The 17894-nt window shown below is 39.6% G+C and overlaps 1 protein-coding gene across 2 annotated transcripts in view; it reads left to right on the top strand.

Moving 5' to 3' along the window:
* The window catches only part of APPL1 (adaptor protein, phosphotyrosine interacting with PH domain and leucine zipper 1), a 249693-nt gene that overhangs the window by 53870 nt on the left and 177929 nt on the right, over positions 1-17894 (top strand). For both annotated transcript variants that reach the window (XM_086939118.1, XM_086939119.1), the window contains exons 2-4: positions 5427-5525; positions 12377-12436; positions 17401-17472. In XM_086939118.1, coding sequence (XP_086795244.1) covers positions 5427-5525; positions 12377-12436; positions 17401-17472 — 231 coding nt within the window. The remainder of the gene's footprint in view (positions 1-5426; positions 5526-12376; positions 12437-17400; positions 17473-17894) is intronic.

Raw genomic sequence — 17894 nt, 5'->3', positions numbered from 1 at the left:
AACGCGACGGCCATTTTAATTTGTTATTTAGGTTGCCATAACAACGTGCACCGACGGACTTCAAATAATGTGGCATTACGATCTACAAATATTGAGTTTTCGAAGTTTTTGCTAGTGAGGAATTTGTTTTTCTGCTCCTTGATGATGAGTTCGAGTGAAGGATCACACTATCGGCAGCATTTCAACAATAAGACTTCGGAGTTTGGGTGAGAGATCACCCTGTCAGTACTTCAACAGTCAGACTTCGGTGACTACTTTTGTTATTTTGATTTATTATTTTGGGAAATTTTCAATATGCTTTACCATTCATATTTACCAACTTGCCTATTTCATTCTGTTTAACATAACTCACAGTGTATTGATGTTTATATTATTTTAATGTATTATTGCTTCTTATTTCGTATAGAGTTATGTGTTTACTTTGTTAATTCTCGTGCTCATTTTTTGACATGTTTGATATCGATATGCTGTTTTGAACCACCATTTAGGTGCTCAATTTCCATTGAGGTGTTCAATATTGTTCTTTCTTGTTTTTGATGTACCAGGTTAATTAGTGCTCTAAAATATTAGAGGAGTTCACATGTGTTATTGAGTAGAGTCTTGCATTTTCTTTTATTGTTGTGAACCACTGTGTGCTCAAATTATTTTGAGGTTTTCTTTTCAGAGGATTAGTTGTCCTAGTGTTGGATTTATTAAATATGTAATTTGCGGAGTCACATCTGTGCTCATTTTGAGGCGCTCCATTTTCTTTTATGAACTCTGAGGAGTTGGGATTTATTAGATGTGTAGTTGAGGAGCCACATCAGTGCTCATTTTGAGGTGCTCCATTTGTTTGATATGAACTCTGAGGAGTTCAATGGTTCTATTGTTATGGAGAGCAATAAGTTGCTCAATTTGCTTGTATGGACTCTGAGGGGTTCAGTTGCTGATGTTTAGAAGAGCCGTAGTTGCTAAATTTTCTGGTTATGGACTCTGAGGAGTTCCATTTTGCAATGTTGTTAAAAGCCACAAGTTATTCTATTGGCTATTATGAACCACGCAAGTGCTCTATGTTTAGAGGTGTTCATATTGTACTTATTTTGTTTTGAGAAGCCGCAGGTTACTCTATCTGGCTTATATTTATTTATTTATTTGACCCATCCATTCTCATTCCTATGGATGTTATTGTGTATTTAATCCATATTTTCCATTCTAGTGGATTTTATTTAGTTATACTTGTGATCCATATTTTCATTCTAGTGGATAATTTTTTTTTTTTTTTTTCTCTTTGGAAAGGGGATGTGGCCTTTAGATTTGAAAGGTCATTAAATATGAAAATGGAATCCTTCTTGCATTTCAACTGTTAATTAAGAATGCTATGTAATGTGTTCCTTTAGTCATTATATTTTAAAATGAAAATGCAATCCATCTTATTGTTCAATTATTATATTTTTATGAATGCAATGCAATTTATTCTATTATCTTTATTTGTTGTTTTATAAGGAAGGGGGATGTGTTACATCTTGCTCATGCTTTACATTTCCCTTACTTAGATTTCCCCATTGCTTAGCCACTGCATGTAATAGAATGTTTGATGTCATACTAGAATGTTAAGTACCTGACTGCTCTAGGTAGAGACAGTTGATGGCAGACAGGCTGAGCGAGAGAAGATCTGCTCCTGGTGGGACTTTTATCATTATATCTATTGATCATTTAACTTGGATTAATCTACAATAAATTATATTTACTTTACATACTGGATTCAAGAACTTTATTTGCTACAGTCCCTCTCACATGTACCCAGTTTCAGGGTCCCCGGAGTCAATCTTCCCGCTGAGCCCTCCAATGTTCTGGGCTGGGTCACGCTGTCGCCCTACGGCCCACAGGCCCAGGCTGCGCTGCTGATTTGCTGACCTCTAATGCTGCCAGTCGAGGGGGGGGGGGACGATCTCCTCCCACAGCAGTGCTTCTAACTGTCCCCACTGTGCTCCGCTTTCGCGGGGGGTGCACACTGTCCAGCTCCCCCCCCCCGCTGCTCCCCTTACCTGATATGTTGGGGGATTCCAATTTCTGTGGTAATACAGCAGGGTCCTCTACCCCTCCCACGGGGTTGTTCTTCTTACATGGGCGCTGCAGACCAGCCGGCCTGCCCTGCCTCTCTGCGGTGTGAGTTTGTCGGCGCTCATGTGTCCTGGGCAGCACCTCCTGTATCTCCCTCAAAGCCACACAACTCGTTGCAGGCTCGCTTCAGGGCCACGCAGCTGACCACCCAGCTGCCACAGGGCGACAGGCCGCAGCCTCGCCCTGTGCGCCTCTCCTTACTCACCTGTGCAGCCAATACGCCTGTGTTTTTCTGGTCCGTCACAGGGGCACTCCACAGCAGCAGCCATGATGTGGCGCACTACTCCACAGCTCTCCAGCACCAGGGCCAATACAGTCAGGCCGGCCATGAGGGAAGCAGCAGTCTAGGTTCCACAATTCACCGGGCCGCCGTCTTGGCCTCAGCTCGAATCTCACCTGGGACACTCAGCCCAGAGATGTGTCTCGCCTCCCAGGCTAGCAGGTGCGTGCCTCGGTGAGAGCAAAGCACCTTTCCATCAATTTTAGTTACCTATGTCTGCTGCAGCTGCCGGATTATGATGGATTGTCCGACCGATCTGCAGAACCTCACAAAGTGTCATCCATGTTGCAGCCGGGCTCGCTAGCGCCCCCCCAGAAACAGCTCAAGAAACCTCAGTACATCCAAAACACTGCAGCAAGACTGGTAATCGACAGCCCCTGACACAGCCACATCACGCAACACCCTGACAACTCCACAGGCTCCCAGGCAACAAGAGAATCACTTTCAAGCTCCTCATTCAAGCCTACAAAGCTCTACACGACGATGGACCAGCATACCTGTACCATCGCCTCGCATTCTACCTACCCGCCAAACAACTGCAACTCTCCCAACTCGCCCATGCCTCAGCCCCCAGGATCCACAAGACCAGAACCGGAGGAAGGTCTTTCTCCCACCTCGCCGCCAAGACCTGGAACACCCTGCTCCTCCACCTCAGGCAATCTGCATCGCTGACCAATTCAGGAAGGACCTGACTCTTCGAATAATCTTCCACCAAGTCCTACAAGCATCCCCCCTCTCCCAGCTCCTTGAGGCCCTCTTGGGTGAGTACTCACGCTATACAAGGCCCTGATTGAGTTTGTGGTTATTCACACATCTTGCTATGCACATTCGTATCATGGTTAGGGTTGGAGATTTACTATTATTAAAGATGGGAGGAAATCTAAGGTAACACAACAAAAATTGGCGTGGGAGAAAGGTTTGGGTGACATCACAGGCAAAGATAGCATAAATCCAGTTCACTTTTGTGTCATATTTACACTTATTCAAATATATATATGCTTAAAATCATTTCACATGTTGGTAACTTGGACTTCACATAGAATTCCACCACTAATACTGGGAAACTGCAACTGTCACAGATTTACTGCAGTACTCCTGATATTCATTGTGAATTTGAACAATAATCTAAAAGAAATTACACCCCTTTGCATAAGCCTTTAAAAAGAATGACGTATTCAGAGAGAAAACGAGGGAGAAAGGAATGTGAGGGATAGGTAACAACATGCCAGATAGGTTACATTTATGGGCAAGGGAAAGTATGTATGATGGTTTTGTGGAGGGTGGTATTTCTGTTGTTCTAGCGTTTGAAAGGAAATGGGGTAAATGGGGTAGCAATGCAACTGGTGACGAAGGTGGCAGATCTTCAGGTAACTTTTAAGCTTGGATAGTAGAAAGGTAACTATTTTTTGAGAGAGGGGTCAACTCTGTATTTCATGAGACACCATAGCAACTTCAAGCTTTCCCCTTAGCCTCAGTGGAAGACAGACATCCTGGAAACTGAGTTACAGCAGGTTTCTGTAAATCATTGACATCCCAGCGTCATTATCATAAACGGCAGCTTAACAAGCCTTTTAATGGGTTTTAAAAAACGCGCAAGCAGTTAATTTCCTTCTAAGAGACGAATGTTTAACCGAGTCAGAGCAAAATCAGTATGTTGACATAGTACAGTGACTTTAGAAAAAACACTGAGGTGAGGGCCTGATTCACAAAGGCAAAGTTAGACATTTGTGTAAGTTTACTACTTTTTGGTATTCACAAAATGCGAGCAGTGTTTTGACTCCACGCTCCCTATACTTGGGTATGTGCTCTTCTCCGTCCCAGTTGTGGAGTCTCCGTGTGCAGAGAATTCTGCACTCACAAGTATAAGGAGTACTGAGTCACAAGACTCCACATACAGTTTGTGGATACTGAAAAGTAGTAAACTTGCACAAGAGTATAAGTTTACCTTCCTGATCAGGCCCTGAATGCCTGAACTCGGAAGATACTGTGACATTGTCAGATGTTTTCTGTCATGTTTACAAGATATTCACTAACTTACTATTGTTGGGCTAACACCTGCTTGGGCAGGGATCGCAATTATACATGGTGAAATGATTATTGCAACTTGTAATTAGAGTTAGATAAAGAGTACCCACTCAAATATTTTCCCTGATAAATTTTCAAAGATCAATCCTGTTGGAATTTAATTAGGGCTCCCGGTTTTATGGTATTTATTTTTTTGACATTTCCGTCTGTATTTATCCATATTTATTTTTTGTTAACTTTATCTGTATTTATCCATATTTATTTTTGGTTTTGTTGAAAAATGAAGCTGACATTAGTATGTTTCCACATTTATTTAACCGGAAAATATGCACTCATGCTTGAATGCCTACTAGGTTTCAATGCTGTAAGCACCCTCAGAAGATAAATCAATGTACTTATAAGAAAATATGCAAATTTCAGTACCAGCCATGGGCATATCTACTTCTGTTAAAGCCTCTTTACTAAAAGTCCTTTCTTTTTTATTCCCCTTACGTTTCAATCCACACAGCTATTGGTCTGGCAGTCATGGCAGACAGTATTTAGAATGACTTAAAAAGCACCCCGATTTCCGTTTTTATACACATTTAAAAATAAATACACACAAAAAATAAATGTTTTCTGTCTTTATCTGTAAAAATCAGTAAAAACGGAAAACGGGTAGCCTTAAATGTAATGAGAAATGGCTCGGTAACTACTGGGGCATGCCATTTTTAGGGAGAAAAGCCTGCATGTTGAGCTCCAACTTGAGGGCATAATTTATAGTTGGTGCTATTTATCCCACCCATTAAATTTGAAATCCTGAAGTGTTACATTTTAAAACATGCGCTAAACGTCCATGCCCTTCTGGGGCTCTCATAAACAAAGCTTTAGTGTCTTTTTAATCCTGTTTTTCATTTGGCAAATTTCATCAAAATTGTCTGTTTTAATATGTGCTTCTAACATATTTCCATTACATTATGCTTTGATTCTTTTGTTGTCAGAGCTTACTTTTGTCTAATTATCACTGTTGCTTTTTTTGTAGACAAGATCTTTGTTGGGTGTATTTGAAGAGGATGCTGCTGCAATATCCAACTATGTCAACCAGTTGTTTAATGCCATGCAGAGAATTTATGATGCTCAAGTAAGTTAAGAAACATTTGTCATGCTTCTATATTGATGCTCTGCTCAAATGAATCTCTGGTTTGCATCGCTGCTTCATTGAATGAATACCCTGCAATATGTGAAATGGATGGGTGATGTAGCACAGTTTTTCCATAGTCTTTTATATTTTTTACAACTGGTATCTTGTTGTACAGGTAGTACAAATCCATTTTTAAATAGTCAGAACATGCACAATCGCCCATTTATTGAGAAAACGTATAAAGTGAATTAATAAGGTGACAAAATTGAAGTAACTTAGCAGGTAGGAATCTGCAGAGTTGGAGTGGCGTAAGGGTCTATTAGATTGGCACAAGATATTTTTGGGGTGCTTGCATATCATTGATTTGAATTTCATATGCTTTCTATAGCAGTGTTGTCAAATAATGGTGTTGCCGTTCTGCTTCACACCAAGGTGATTGATTATGTGTGCTAATAGTAAATGTGTACATTTTCTAATGGAGCACGCTCTTAGCTGAAGTGACTGTGCGCTTCATATTTAGTGCCCATGAAAACTCATAGCACCTTTGAAGGTGCTGGCAGCTCTCATTACCTCCTGGGGCCCCAGACTTGTTGTCACATTAAGTAAAGCAGTCCCCTTATGCCAGAAAACATGGCTAAGCGGGTTAGTCATGAACAGTATAAAACAGCATTCGAAAAGCAACTGTACTCCTAGCAATTGAATAAGCTAATTGCCACTAAAGAATTCTTAAGTGATAATTCATACTTTCTACAAAGAGGTTGTTAAGAGTTATTCTGAAAAGTGAACCCTGTAAAAGAAAGGGAGAGCATTCCCCAGAAAACAAGAAGGACCTTCAAACATCAATTTAACGTCTCAAGAGAATAGGTTCTACTGGCAAAAATCTGTTTTGAGACAAGTATAAAAACTCCAGGATCCTTGTTTTTTATGCACTGAACCCTAATTCATCTAGATGTTGTCCTTAGTCTATTGATCCTTAGCTTGTGACACAGTGATCATAGACACCTGTCAATTTACATTCTGCTTCAATAAAAACATTTGGAATTTGACAAGAGTTCAAGCCTATTTTACTTGGATCTCTTGAAAGAGACCTTAATTCTTCAATTGGAAAAGGAAAGGCAAGCATGTCTTTTATCTTGAAAATACTACTAAAAAGGCACGGGTATCGGGTAAACTTCTTGAGAAAGTGAATTTTCTAGTCCAAGGGTTACAGTGTTTAGTAGAAACTATTTCCTCCTCTTACCATAATTCTCCTTTTGAGAATTCATCAAAAAGCTTGACTATGAGTCTGACGGTAAGCCTTGTAGGAAATGTATCAGAAAAAAGACCGCAGGTTGGTTTAGGTGCTGTCCCAACATTAACATTTTTCCTCCCGTTACTGACCCTAAGTAATCTAAACTGACCTAGATGAATGCATATATTCTGAGCTAGCTTGTGTGATGCAGCCATGTGAATTGTTAAGATGCATCATGTTGTGAAGATCATACCTTTAAGAAAAGTTCAGAATTTAATCGTAGTAGGAACTACCCTTGAGCAAACTTGGCCTCCACTGAAAATAATCATTAAATGTTTTCCTATCATCTTAAAATATTGGGAAATTATGTATTACCATGGTGCTCCAGAACACCCAGTGTAGGATCAATACTAATGTGTTACACCAAATAGCTGGAAAGAAAAAGCATTGTTAAGACACCCACTCTTATAGAGGTAAAAAATGGGGTGGGCTGCTTGTTAATGAAAGATTATACATCGTGAGCGATGCTTTGCCAAGAGTGCCATGATGAATCTCAGGTACTCCCTTAAACCTCAGTTGAATGGAAAAATATAAACATGTATCAGAAGTATGGAATGGTTTTTCAGTTGTGAAAGAGGATTTTCTGGATGTGAACTCAAGGCCAAAAGGAGAATAGGGGGGAGTCCAGGGGCCCTCTCTCTGCTTCCCCTGATGAGTTTCCAAACAGAAAACCTTATTATTATTTTTTAAGGCAGTACTGGTTCCCTTAAGGAAGACAGGCTGATTAAAAATAATAATAAACTGATTGGCAATGTATACAGTGGGTCAGCTATTCCTTACAGGCCACTTTCTTGTGTTTGTGGCCATTACAGTGGGTCAAAAATTACGACCAGATTTATTAATATTAATTCAGAAAGTCGTTCCAACCGCACACAAATTGGGATTTTGAGAACCGGCCTATCCATTCATAGTTTAGTTTGCAATGTCAAAGTCCATTTGCAAAAAGTTGGTGCGCAGTTGGCGAACACTTTGTGGGAATGGACTCTGTACATTCGGCCCTTGGTTTCTGCTCCTGCCCTCCTTTAAGGCTCCACTACATACTTGATTGAAGTGAAAAGCACCAATTTATGAAGGGCCTCAAGGAGGGTGTTGATAACATACTACAAAGCTATGCAACATGTAATACTTTTAAAGAACGCAGGGGGCTTTTACAATGTATTCACCCCCTTTCACAGTGTTTATCTTGGAACTAAGTACTTTTAAAACGTATCTTTAAATACAACGTCCAAGACAAAAGATATGTCTAGAAAGTGTTATAGAATAAATGTAACTTAAAAACTGAACAATAATTTACCTGCAGGTGTAACCATTTACATTTGAAAACGACATGCCAAGTTAGTCGGTCTTAAACTATGTTAAAGAAAAGTGATTTACTTGATTTTTTTTTTTTAAATAAATATTTTCTAGTCCTCATAAGTGCAATATTAAAAGTAAGGAGTTGTCGGGCCCCAAGCTCTCTTTGGTTCTTTTACTTCACTGTCCTGAGATAGGTTGTGTGTAGCTGGACAGTTCCCCTGGAGCGTCATTAGGAGAGAGAAGGGTCCCCTTATTTCCATTACTTTGTAGAAGGATTGAATACGGGGGGTGGAGCTAGCCATTATGGCTACTCATGCAGGCCTTCTCCTGCCTTTCCATTGCTTACACATAATCATTGGACTTTTGTGAACGTTCGTCATGCCAATCACTAGGACAATATCATTTCTAGAATACCTCCAAGGTTTAATTTACATCTTGCTGGTAGTTTTCCCAGATTTCCCAGAACTTAAGTTTTTTTCTGATTTACTTGATTTCAGGATACATTCAGTACTTCATGTAGGTTCCCTGAGCAGGCAAGTGCAGGACACAGCAAAGACCCAGCCGTGAGCACCAGCTAGCATTCAGAATAACTCCAGAACAAAGCTTTTGAAAGGCACAGATCACTAGAAAAATATGTACACATTTCAGTCATTAATTGTCTACTGAAGCACTGGTAAGATGATTATTAGAAAGTCAAAGTTATACAGCGCCTCGGGGGCCCCACCTGGTTCATTCAGTCCTTCCAAAGTGGATAACAGAGCATGAAGGAAACTGATTACAAGGGCTTCTGAGATGATACTGGCAATTGGAACGAGCGAAGGATTTGTATAGCCATGACTACTTAAAGTATGCATTTGATAATAATGTCCTATGCACTCTGCATACCTGAAGGCAAGCGGTTAATCAAGAAACGCCACCATGAATCCCATTTGAGATGTGGTCACAACATGTAGCAGATTTCATGGCCGCACCTTTGTGGTAAAAGGTTTTGCGCTCTGTAGACTATAAATAGATTATGTTCTAAACGCAAACTGTTCGGACTGGAGCAAACCTCCCACTACACATCAGTCGGGAACACCATCCCTTACCTTGGAACAATTTTACTTTTCAAAATGGAATGGACAGAAGTACAGCCAAGTCCTTGCAGAAAGCCTGATGACTCTGCGAGAATGCCACAACTAAGTCCGAAGTTAACTTTCAGCATGAAAAAGACTTTTAGCAAATACTAATAGCTACCTCTAATTTGGCCAGTGAGATCCTTATATCTGCGGCATGACTTGACTGATTTTGTCCCCCAAAGCTCTTTAACAAAATCGACAGAGCCTGAGCTGAATTATTAACAATAGTCAGATATTTCCACATCTAGTTGTGCAAATCTGATAGAGAAGTATCCCAACATAGTCACAGCAGTCGTTGCTGCCAAAGGTGCTACCAATAAGTAGTAACTCGGGGGTAGAGACTATTTTAGATATTTCAGTTTTGTCTTTTCATCTATGCTTTTCTTTGCACACAACATTTTTCCCTCAGAAGTTTGCAATGCGTGTCATATAAGAAAACAATGGAACCTACACTCAAAATCTAAAAGGCATTTTGCTTTGAAGGCCATTTTTCTTTGCTATCCATTTTTTGATAAGTGCAAGTAGCATTAGTCATATATTGGTTGTATGTAGTGCAGAAGAACTGTCATTATTTTAATTGTCCAAATCATTGGTTGCATTATGAGCACAGATCCCACATGAAACTCCTGGACATGAATAGAATTTTATAAAGTGTGTCAAGTACCTTTAAGGTGTCTTGTCACTAGAACTGACACTGATGACATTTAACAAAACCAAGTTGTGAGAGATCTTTATGGAGGGATAGTCACTGGTCATGAACGTGTATGGTCATGGGTAGGAAGTTCCAGATTTTGGTTTTGGTTTTGGTTGCCACAAAAGAAAAAGAGCGACCATCTACCCATGAGCTGTAATATCTTGGCACCAGTAAGAGTTTGGCTGTATTTGATCTCTGGGTCCTGACTGCATGGTATTGATAAAGTTGTATGTACCTAGGACCAAGGCCATGAAGAGCGCGAAACACCATGAAAAGTGATAAGAAAAGATTTTAAGCTAATATTGTGAGTAAAGTGTTTTAAATGTGTTGCAAGAAGAGTGAGTGTTTGTGCTCTGTATCCTCTCTTGACGGAGTAGGATATATAAGTTGGGGAGTTCAAAAACATACTCTTGCAATAATTCAGTTGACTCAATACTGTGACTTCAGTTACCAAGTGCCTGGCTTGATAGGGAAGGAATGGTAAGATTTTTCTTAAAGTCTTGAGTAAATAAAATCAAGACAAAGAGAGTTGGTTCTTGTGAGTAGAAAGGAATAGATCTTAATTGTGAACAACACTAAATTACTGACTTCAGGAGCCAGCACTGGTAGTGCACTGAGAACACAAGGCCAAACATTCTTAAGTCTTGATTGAGAGGTTATGCTGAAAGAGAATACAAGAATGTTGGTCCTGTATGTGTGTAGCTTTAAATCCCATCCAATCCATTAAGCTAAAAACACAATTTTGAAAAGTTGAGACCAAGTGACCTGAGTTTTCCTGGAGGAAAAAAAGAATCTGGGTATCAACTGTATAACATGTGTAAGTGAGATCTACAAGAAGCGAATAGAGAAATGTATGACTTGTGCGAGAATACTCAGGCTTGCTAAATAAACAAATGGTTCAATGTTTACTATAGGAACAGGCAGTCCTGAGAAGCAGAACATTATCCTGTACATTAAATCTGAAGCTCTAAAAATGGTTTGTTCAAGAACATGAGGCTCAAGGTTATCCAAAGTTTGCTTAGAGGTAGAATATTGAAGAGTATGTGCAGAAACATTTTCGTTTGGAACCCGTTGGATAGCACAGGGCATTTACAACAGCTTAAGTCTTTTAAATGTCCCAGCTTGGATTAATTCACATAAACATTTTTTTAAAGGTGTGATAGAAAAATAAATCAGATCCACTCATTAGTAAATTTACGGAGACTGGGGTATTCATATGAAGCCTTTAATGAAAGCTACAAGGATCACTGGGAGCTTAGGCAATCAGCATATCGGACAAGCTCCCCAATTGCACACTTGATTACATTCTTATGCTGTTCCTACAGACTTTACGCAATTTAACACATCCAGTAGGCCGCATAATGTGCCAAACAAAAGAAATAAACATAAGTGCAACAGATGCTGATCACAAGTGACATCAAAAGTAATTGGTTATTGAATATCCTTATCTACATAGCAACGGCATTTTTTCCATATATTGTTGTCAAAATGTATGTTGTGAGCATGTCGTCTCTACTAGCAAGATTCGGTAAAGTCGTTCTTATCCCTTGTTTTAGGTCTTGGCCCTACTAACAGAAAAGGACTGCTTGTTAAATCTCACCCACACATACTTCTGAACTTGTCCCAGAGCTATTGTTCTACCTCTAAACTCAACCCTGCCCATCCTTACATGATGGCACCTCTATAGTGAGCAAAGCTACATGTCCTATTTGTACCTTCAGACTACATCTTATCTCTTTCTGCACATTCTGTTGCTCTTAGGCCTTTCACGTCAGCTAATGCCATGGTGCTGCCAATGTAATTTTCACCTCCATAGAAGCTATAGCCATTCATGCTGCAGTGAACAACTGGAATTTTTAACAACTTTGCCGCTACTGCAAAAGTGACACCAAAGGTGGGAAAGGACCCAACCAACTCATTTCTTTATTGAGTGTTGCAGTACAGGTCTTCACTAAGGTCTTGGCTCCCTGGTTGAAGGCCATTGTCCCATTTGGTTAATCAAATTAGACAGGATTAATTGCCAAAAGACTCATAGGGGAAAATACTAAGAAGATGGTGCCAAACATTGATCTTTGTGCTTGCATTGTACACAGTATACAAAAAGTATTCACTTTCTGAATTTGCTAAGTATTTGTTATGAAGCGAATAGTGAGAAATGGCTTCTAAAACTGGCAAATGTCCTGCTCGGAAATGCTAGGCACATTTCTGCCCACAGGGAGCTAGTGCTTGGGAGAAGAGTGTAAAACACATCAAAAAAGGAGGGAGTGTGTGCAAAGTTGTGGGAACAAAAGGGAATACTTGATTTAGAAGCTTGTCCAGGAAGAAAGATAGTTTTTTAATAGGTAATTCATACCTTTACCACACAACCAACCTATTATCATGTTCTCTGTGAAGTAAAAGCAGCATATACTGTAGTAATGTTTCTTTCTTTGCTTCTTTTTGTTTTTATTAGAATGAATTAAGTGCGGCAACTCACCTCACATCGAAACTGTTAAAGGAGTATGAGAAGCAGGTAGAGTAAAATGCATTTTTTTCTGTTGAGTGGCATCAAAACTAGCTTTTGCAGGTGCATCTTGTACACATACGGCCTTCTTCTTTATTGGCTTCCATTAACAGTCCTCAGTGGTCTCTCTAAACCCATTTCCTCTCCTTTTCTCATTTCTTCTTTGCAAGCTGTTTCTCATCTGTATTACTGTCTTCACCCGCTTCTTAGTTCTTTGAATTTATGCACCATATTCTGTCATGTTTCAGTCCAGAAATTGCCTTTGTGAACAAATTGGGTTGCTCTCTTTAGAAAATATTTTTCCTGCAGTTGGCAGTGCTTTTGGGCCTATGGGGTTTGCATGGGTTTATGAAGATTACATTCCCTCTGATGTACATGTTTAGGACCTTTCCTGTTTTTTAGTTCTCGCCTAAGTCTGCCTGCGAAAGACCACTGTAAGTTTCCAGTGAAGTTACAGTGGGATTAGAACCCGCCCATTGATTATCATTGGTTGTTTTTATTTTTTCCCTCTTTTGCTTACTTCTGATTCATTGACTTGCCTTCCTTTTCATGAGTTTGTCCCTCCCCACGTTGCCATCCTTTTTACGACGGCATACTACTTCTTATGTTTAGGGAGCTACTTTTTTACTTTTGGGTTAAGAATTAATTGAAAATGCATTTGTGTTCCAGCTCTGTTACTCTCCTTCCATCCCCAGCGATGCTTTTTGCTCTCTGCCTTGGGTGCTGACGCTGTGCTTCTCCTCTAACTCCCCCATGTTGCTCGTTTCCTTTTGGGCTCCTCCCCCATCTTGTTTATCTCACGTTTGTTGCTTTTCCCCTCCCCAGCACCAAATAGCTTTATTTTTGTTTTATTCCCCCTGACCTGCTTCTCTGGATCACTCTTTCATTGCCCCCCCCACCATGCAGTCCTTTTTGTTGGTTTCAAAAAAAAATATGTATTAGATTTTTTTAGTTTTTTGGAGCTGCATGCAACAGAGTGCTCCCAGCCCCTCAACTTACCCCCCCAAAATCTTTTGTACTACTTAAAGTAAATTTCTTTTTACTTGCCTATCCATCTTGGGTTTCTAAATAAACAAAATATAATTGGCATCCCTGTGCACTTGTGTGATAACGCTTGTGTGGTCGTGCAACATCACGCTTACGTGCTCTTACAAAATGATGTGGCTGCTACTCACAGTAGATAGCCAACTAGAAAACAGGACTGTATCTTAACAATCATTGACTTTTACCAATGGTGGAGAACACACCTAGTCTCCTAGTCCTCTAAATAAAATTCGCTATATTGAGCAAGATATGGACCTTGAAATAAGGAGTCGCGCTATGCAGTGGTGAAACCATCTTGGTCAGATCATGCCCATCATATCTTATTTGCCGTTATGTGAGAACATTTAAACAGCTGTAATGCAGAAAATGTGCGCCCATGTCATAAACAATTTTAATAATATTCTATAGAAAGGCCCCTAGTGTGATTTTATTCATACATATTTTTATTGTTTTCTGGCAAACGAATTAACCACCTGGACCTCCACTGCTCTTGATTATTTAAATTCTATAATTCACCGCTTAGTCCTAAATTCTGTCTATGCCATTGCATTATAAAGACTAAGAAGTGGTGTGAAAAGTGCAAACTTCTAATATCTCTTATTTGTGAAAAAGATGCCAACCCCTTTTACTCATACAATGCAGTTGTTGACGCTCTGATTACAATTTAGAGGGTCGATGATTAGGATCAGGACAGTGTTAGTCATCATAATACACAGGGCCATATGTATCAAAATCCGCATTTGCGATTCTCAAAATAGCGTTTTTTTGCGAATCGCTATTTGAGAATCGCAAAATGCTATGTATGTAGGATCTGCAATAAATTTTGCAAATCCTACATATTCCTTAATTGCTAATCTCAAATTGCTATTCGCAATTAAGGAATACCTCCCCATTTATTCCTATGGGCCTAGAGGCCCATAGGAATGAATGGGAAGACATTCTCAATTTGCGATTAGCAATTAGCGAAGGGCAAATTGAGAATGCGATTTGAAGGGTGCAAAGGTGTCAAAAGGACACCCTGTTGCACCCCTGAAATAAGCATGGGTGCACAAGTGGCGCACACATGCCCTAAGGGCATGTATGTGCTTCATATTGCACTTTGAAAAATGCAAAAAGGTTAATTTTTCAAAGAAATCGCAACTTACCACCAACTTGAAGTTGGTGGTAATTTGCGATTCTTTAAGGCCAAATTGCACTTTTTTGGTGCTTCTTACATTGCATTTAAGGAATCGCAAAATTTGAGATTCCTTAAATGCAATCGCAAAATAAGGAATCGCAAATTAACGATTCCTTATTTTGCACACAGATTTGCCTCACACATACCACAAAGCAAAATTGCGATTGCAAACGCCAAAATTCTGTGAATTTCGGCATTTGCGATCTCAGATTTGCTTAATACATATGGCCCATGGTCACGGTGCCAATTTGCAAGCCTTCCCAAGACAACAATTCAAGCCAAAACCAGAAAGTTTTTTTTAAAGTATAAGTTCATTGCAGAACAGTCTCTAGTCAAGTCAGTGCTATCAATCAATAGAATGTCATAGTCATAAAGTAAGATTAAAATACGTCAGACTCTAAATAAGTAAGAGCCAGAAACAAAATATAGTTCAGCAAGAGTACTGACATATAGTCTGCCTGCAAAGAAAGAGTTAAAAAGACTGACACACATAGCCAAAATAAAGCATTTTATAGGGGTTTAGGCACTCACACACAACATGGTGTGAAATGGGCTGGATTAACAAAGACATGTGAACTTGAATTACCCAATGATTCTTCGAATATACAAGATACATCAAATAAGTTGCATCTAGTAAACACCTAATTTGCTGCATGTTAATATGTTTTGCGTGCTTCGAAAATGAAGGAAATGTCAGTACCTATGAAATGTAACTAACAGTTACACGTTTATGGCATGAATGGCTCTTTCCTTGCCTAGGCAAAGGACCTTGAATTCTGCTACAACAGGAACATCCTGGACATGACTTCCTATAAAGAATGCAAATTAATACAATCGTGATTTGATCAGCAAACAGACACAGTGGAAAGAGCTTCTATTTTGCTTATTTTTCTAAAACGGGAAACGGGGAAAGCATACAGGGAGACATCCACGGAGGAAGGTGTGTTCATGTAAAAGAGAAGTGCACATTTCTTTCTACGAATATGAATAGATGTCAGTGCAAGCTGGCTGGGGCCTTGTCATGACAACTTATGCACACCTGAATTAAGCATTTTTTCTCAGTGTTTTATATAGCGGGAACTTGACCCGAAGGTATCGGGTATCTGAGCGCTTTACATGAGCACCAGTTGCGTTACACAAGCAGGCATTTATGTTTGTTAGGCACGGAGAGATTACGTGATTTGCCCAGAATAAAGATTACAGATGTTTTGCGTCGTTACCGAGACTCCAACCCGGTTCCCCAGATTTGAGGGCGAACGCCCTAGCCATTAGGCCACACCCTCTCCCCTAATTACTTTCAAATGATTAAAAACGCTCCTACAGTCTCTAATTTATTTGCTTCACAAGTCCCCAGCATCTTCATACCTGTTTGCCTTAAGTTGATATTTTATGGCTGCCCCCAGCAGGTTTAGGGTCAGTGCATTGCTGGCGTAGTCCCCATTCACAGTGTCAGTCTGCATCTGAATTTGTAATGCCTGCAGCCTTCAAGAGTAAGCTTTCAAGTCAGGTGCCTAAAGGGATTCACTTAGTTATCACTTTGAAGTGCAGGTTTCTTTTTTTTATTCTTTATTATTGAACAGTTGCTCAGCATACACAGACAGGTTATTTATGCAATATTACCATTAAAACAGCAAGAAAAGGAGCATAACACGTTTCTGACATCCGTTCAAATCAAAGCATCATTGTTTGCATACATGTGTACAATAGTCACTGCAGGGCATGGTTCAGAGAATGTTCTAGCCCCTTGCACTTGCCGAGCACTAAGGTCTCTACGGCACCCATGTATAGTCCTCTGTATTCTGCTCACGGGTCCCAGACCATCTCCCACTTTTTAGGGTAGCCCCGACTCTGGTAGATCACCCTCTCCGCCTGCTGTAGAGTGCAGTTTTTATCCTAAAGACTGAGAAGTAAGTGGCCCAACTCAAACAGTGCATTCTACAAAGCTCTTATTTCGCCTCTAGTGAAAAAACGTAAACAATAAATAGATTGAATGCACCTCCTAATAATCTATATTATTGTTTTCAGTCTTTAAGCATAATTGAACAAAAAAGCAAACACATGAAAGATATCCTAGGGATCACTTTCATTCAAAATGACAATATATCCAGACATCCTTTCCATACTTCAATGCATACCCAAAATTATGGGTCTATGTCATGAAAAGTCTTCTGATGTGAATAGATAATGGGAATAATCAGAAATTGAACAGTCAATTTGCTGTACACATCCTCAACTAAAGTATGTGCACGTGCAAGTAGGTAAAGAGCGCAGGCTGAGTCTTTGTGGGTATTTTCAAACTGCTCACTGACCCTTTCCAACCCTGAAAATGGTCAGATTTATTTCTACCAAAGACAGCAACTGAACACCTCAAATTTGGTGACATGTAGAGGATATAGTTCCTTGACGGGAGTGGGGGGCAATTATTTTCCACATGAAGCGAAAAATTAAAAATGATCTAATTATGCTGTTGTTCAAAGGTGGAAACATTTCACCTAGGCTAACTGTACAACGTGTGTCAAGTTACCCAAGTGGAAATGCCTCTGTATTGTCACATACAGAAATTCTCAAGGGTTTTCCAGGAATTTTCCGAGAATTCTGTGACTGCTGTACTTTTTGAAAGATTTGTGATTTCCAGAAAGTCATATTTCTATATGAATGTAAGATCCTGGACTTTGAATGTAGATTTACGACTTGAACATAGTAGTTATTATTGCTAACTATATATATATATTTTTTTTTTTATTATTTGCAGCGTTTTCCTTTAGGGGGTGATGATGAAGTTATGAGTTCCACCCTTCAACAATTTGCAAAAGTGATTGATGAGGCAAGTGCTGAGTGTTCCAATGATTTTGTAAAGTATTTGTTCAAAGCTGCTCATTAAAAGTTGTTTATTTTGTTCTTGTGTTTTATTGTACCTTCATTACCTCCTTTTTTGGCTTCCAGGAGTTGCTTACCAGCGCCTATATTAAGGAACTATTATCCATGAAAGTTAATGGACTTACTGAGCTGTTGTATGGTCATTAATTAGATAAACATGATCATCAGTAAGTTACAACGCTCTCAAATAAAACCATCCCTTTACATAATGTAGTAGGTTACATGTATGAAAAAACAACAAGTGATGGACTGAATGTGGATCAATGTCACACACTCCCCCAGTCAAAAGATCTGGGCCCAAATCCATCGTTTTTTTGCACTCCACACCACCCTGGGTTAGACAATGGCGATATGCAAATCAGCTCTGAC

The sequence above is a fragment of the Lissotriton vulgaris genome, chromosome 9 (assembly GCF_964263255.1).
Source record: "Lissotriton vulgaris chromosome 9, aLisVul1.2, whole genome shotgun sequence".
NCBI lineage: Eukaryota > Metazoa > Chordata > Amphibia > Caudata > Salamandridae > Lissotriton > Lissotriton vulgaris.
This window is presented reverse-complemented; position numbering and strand designations above follow the sequence as displayed.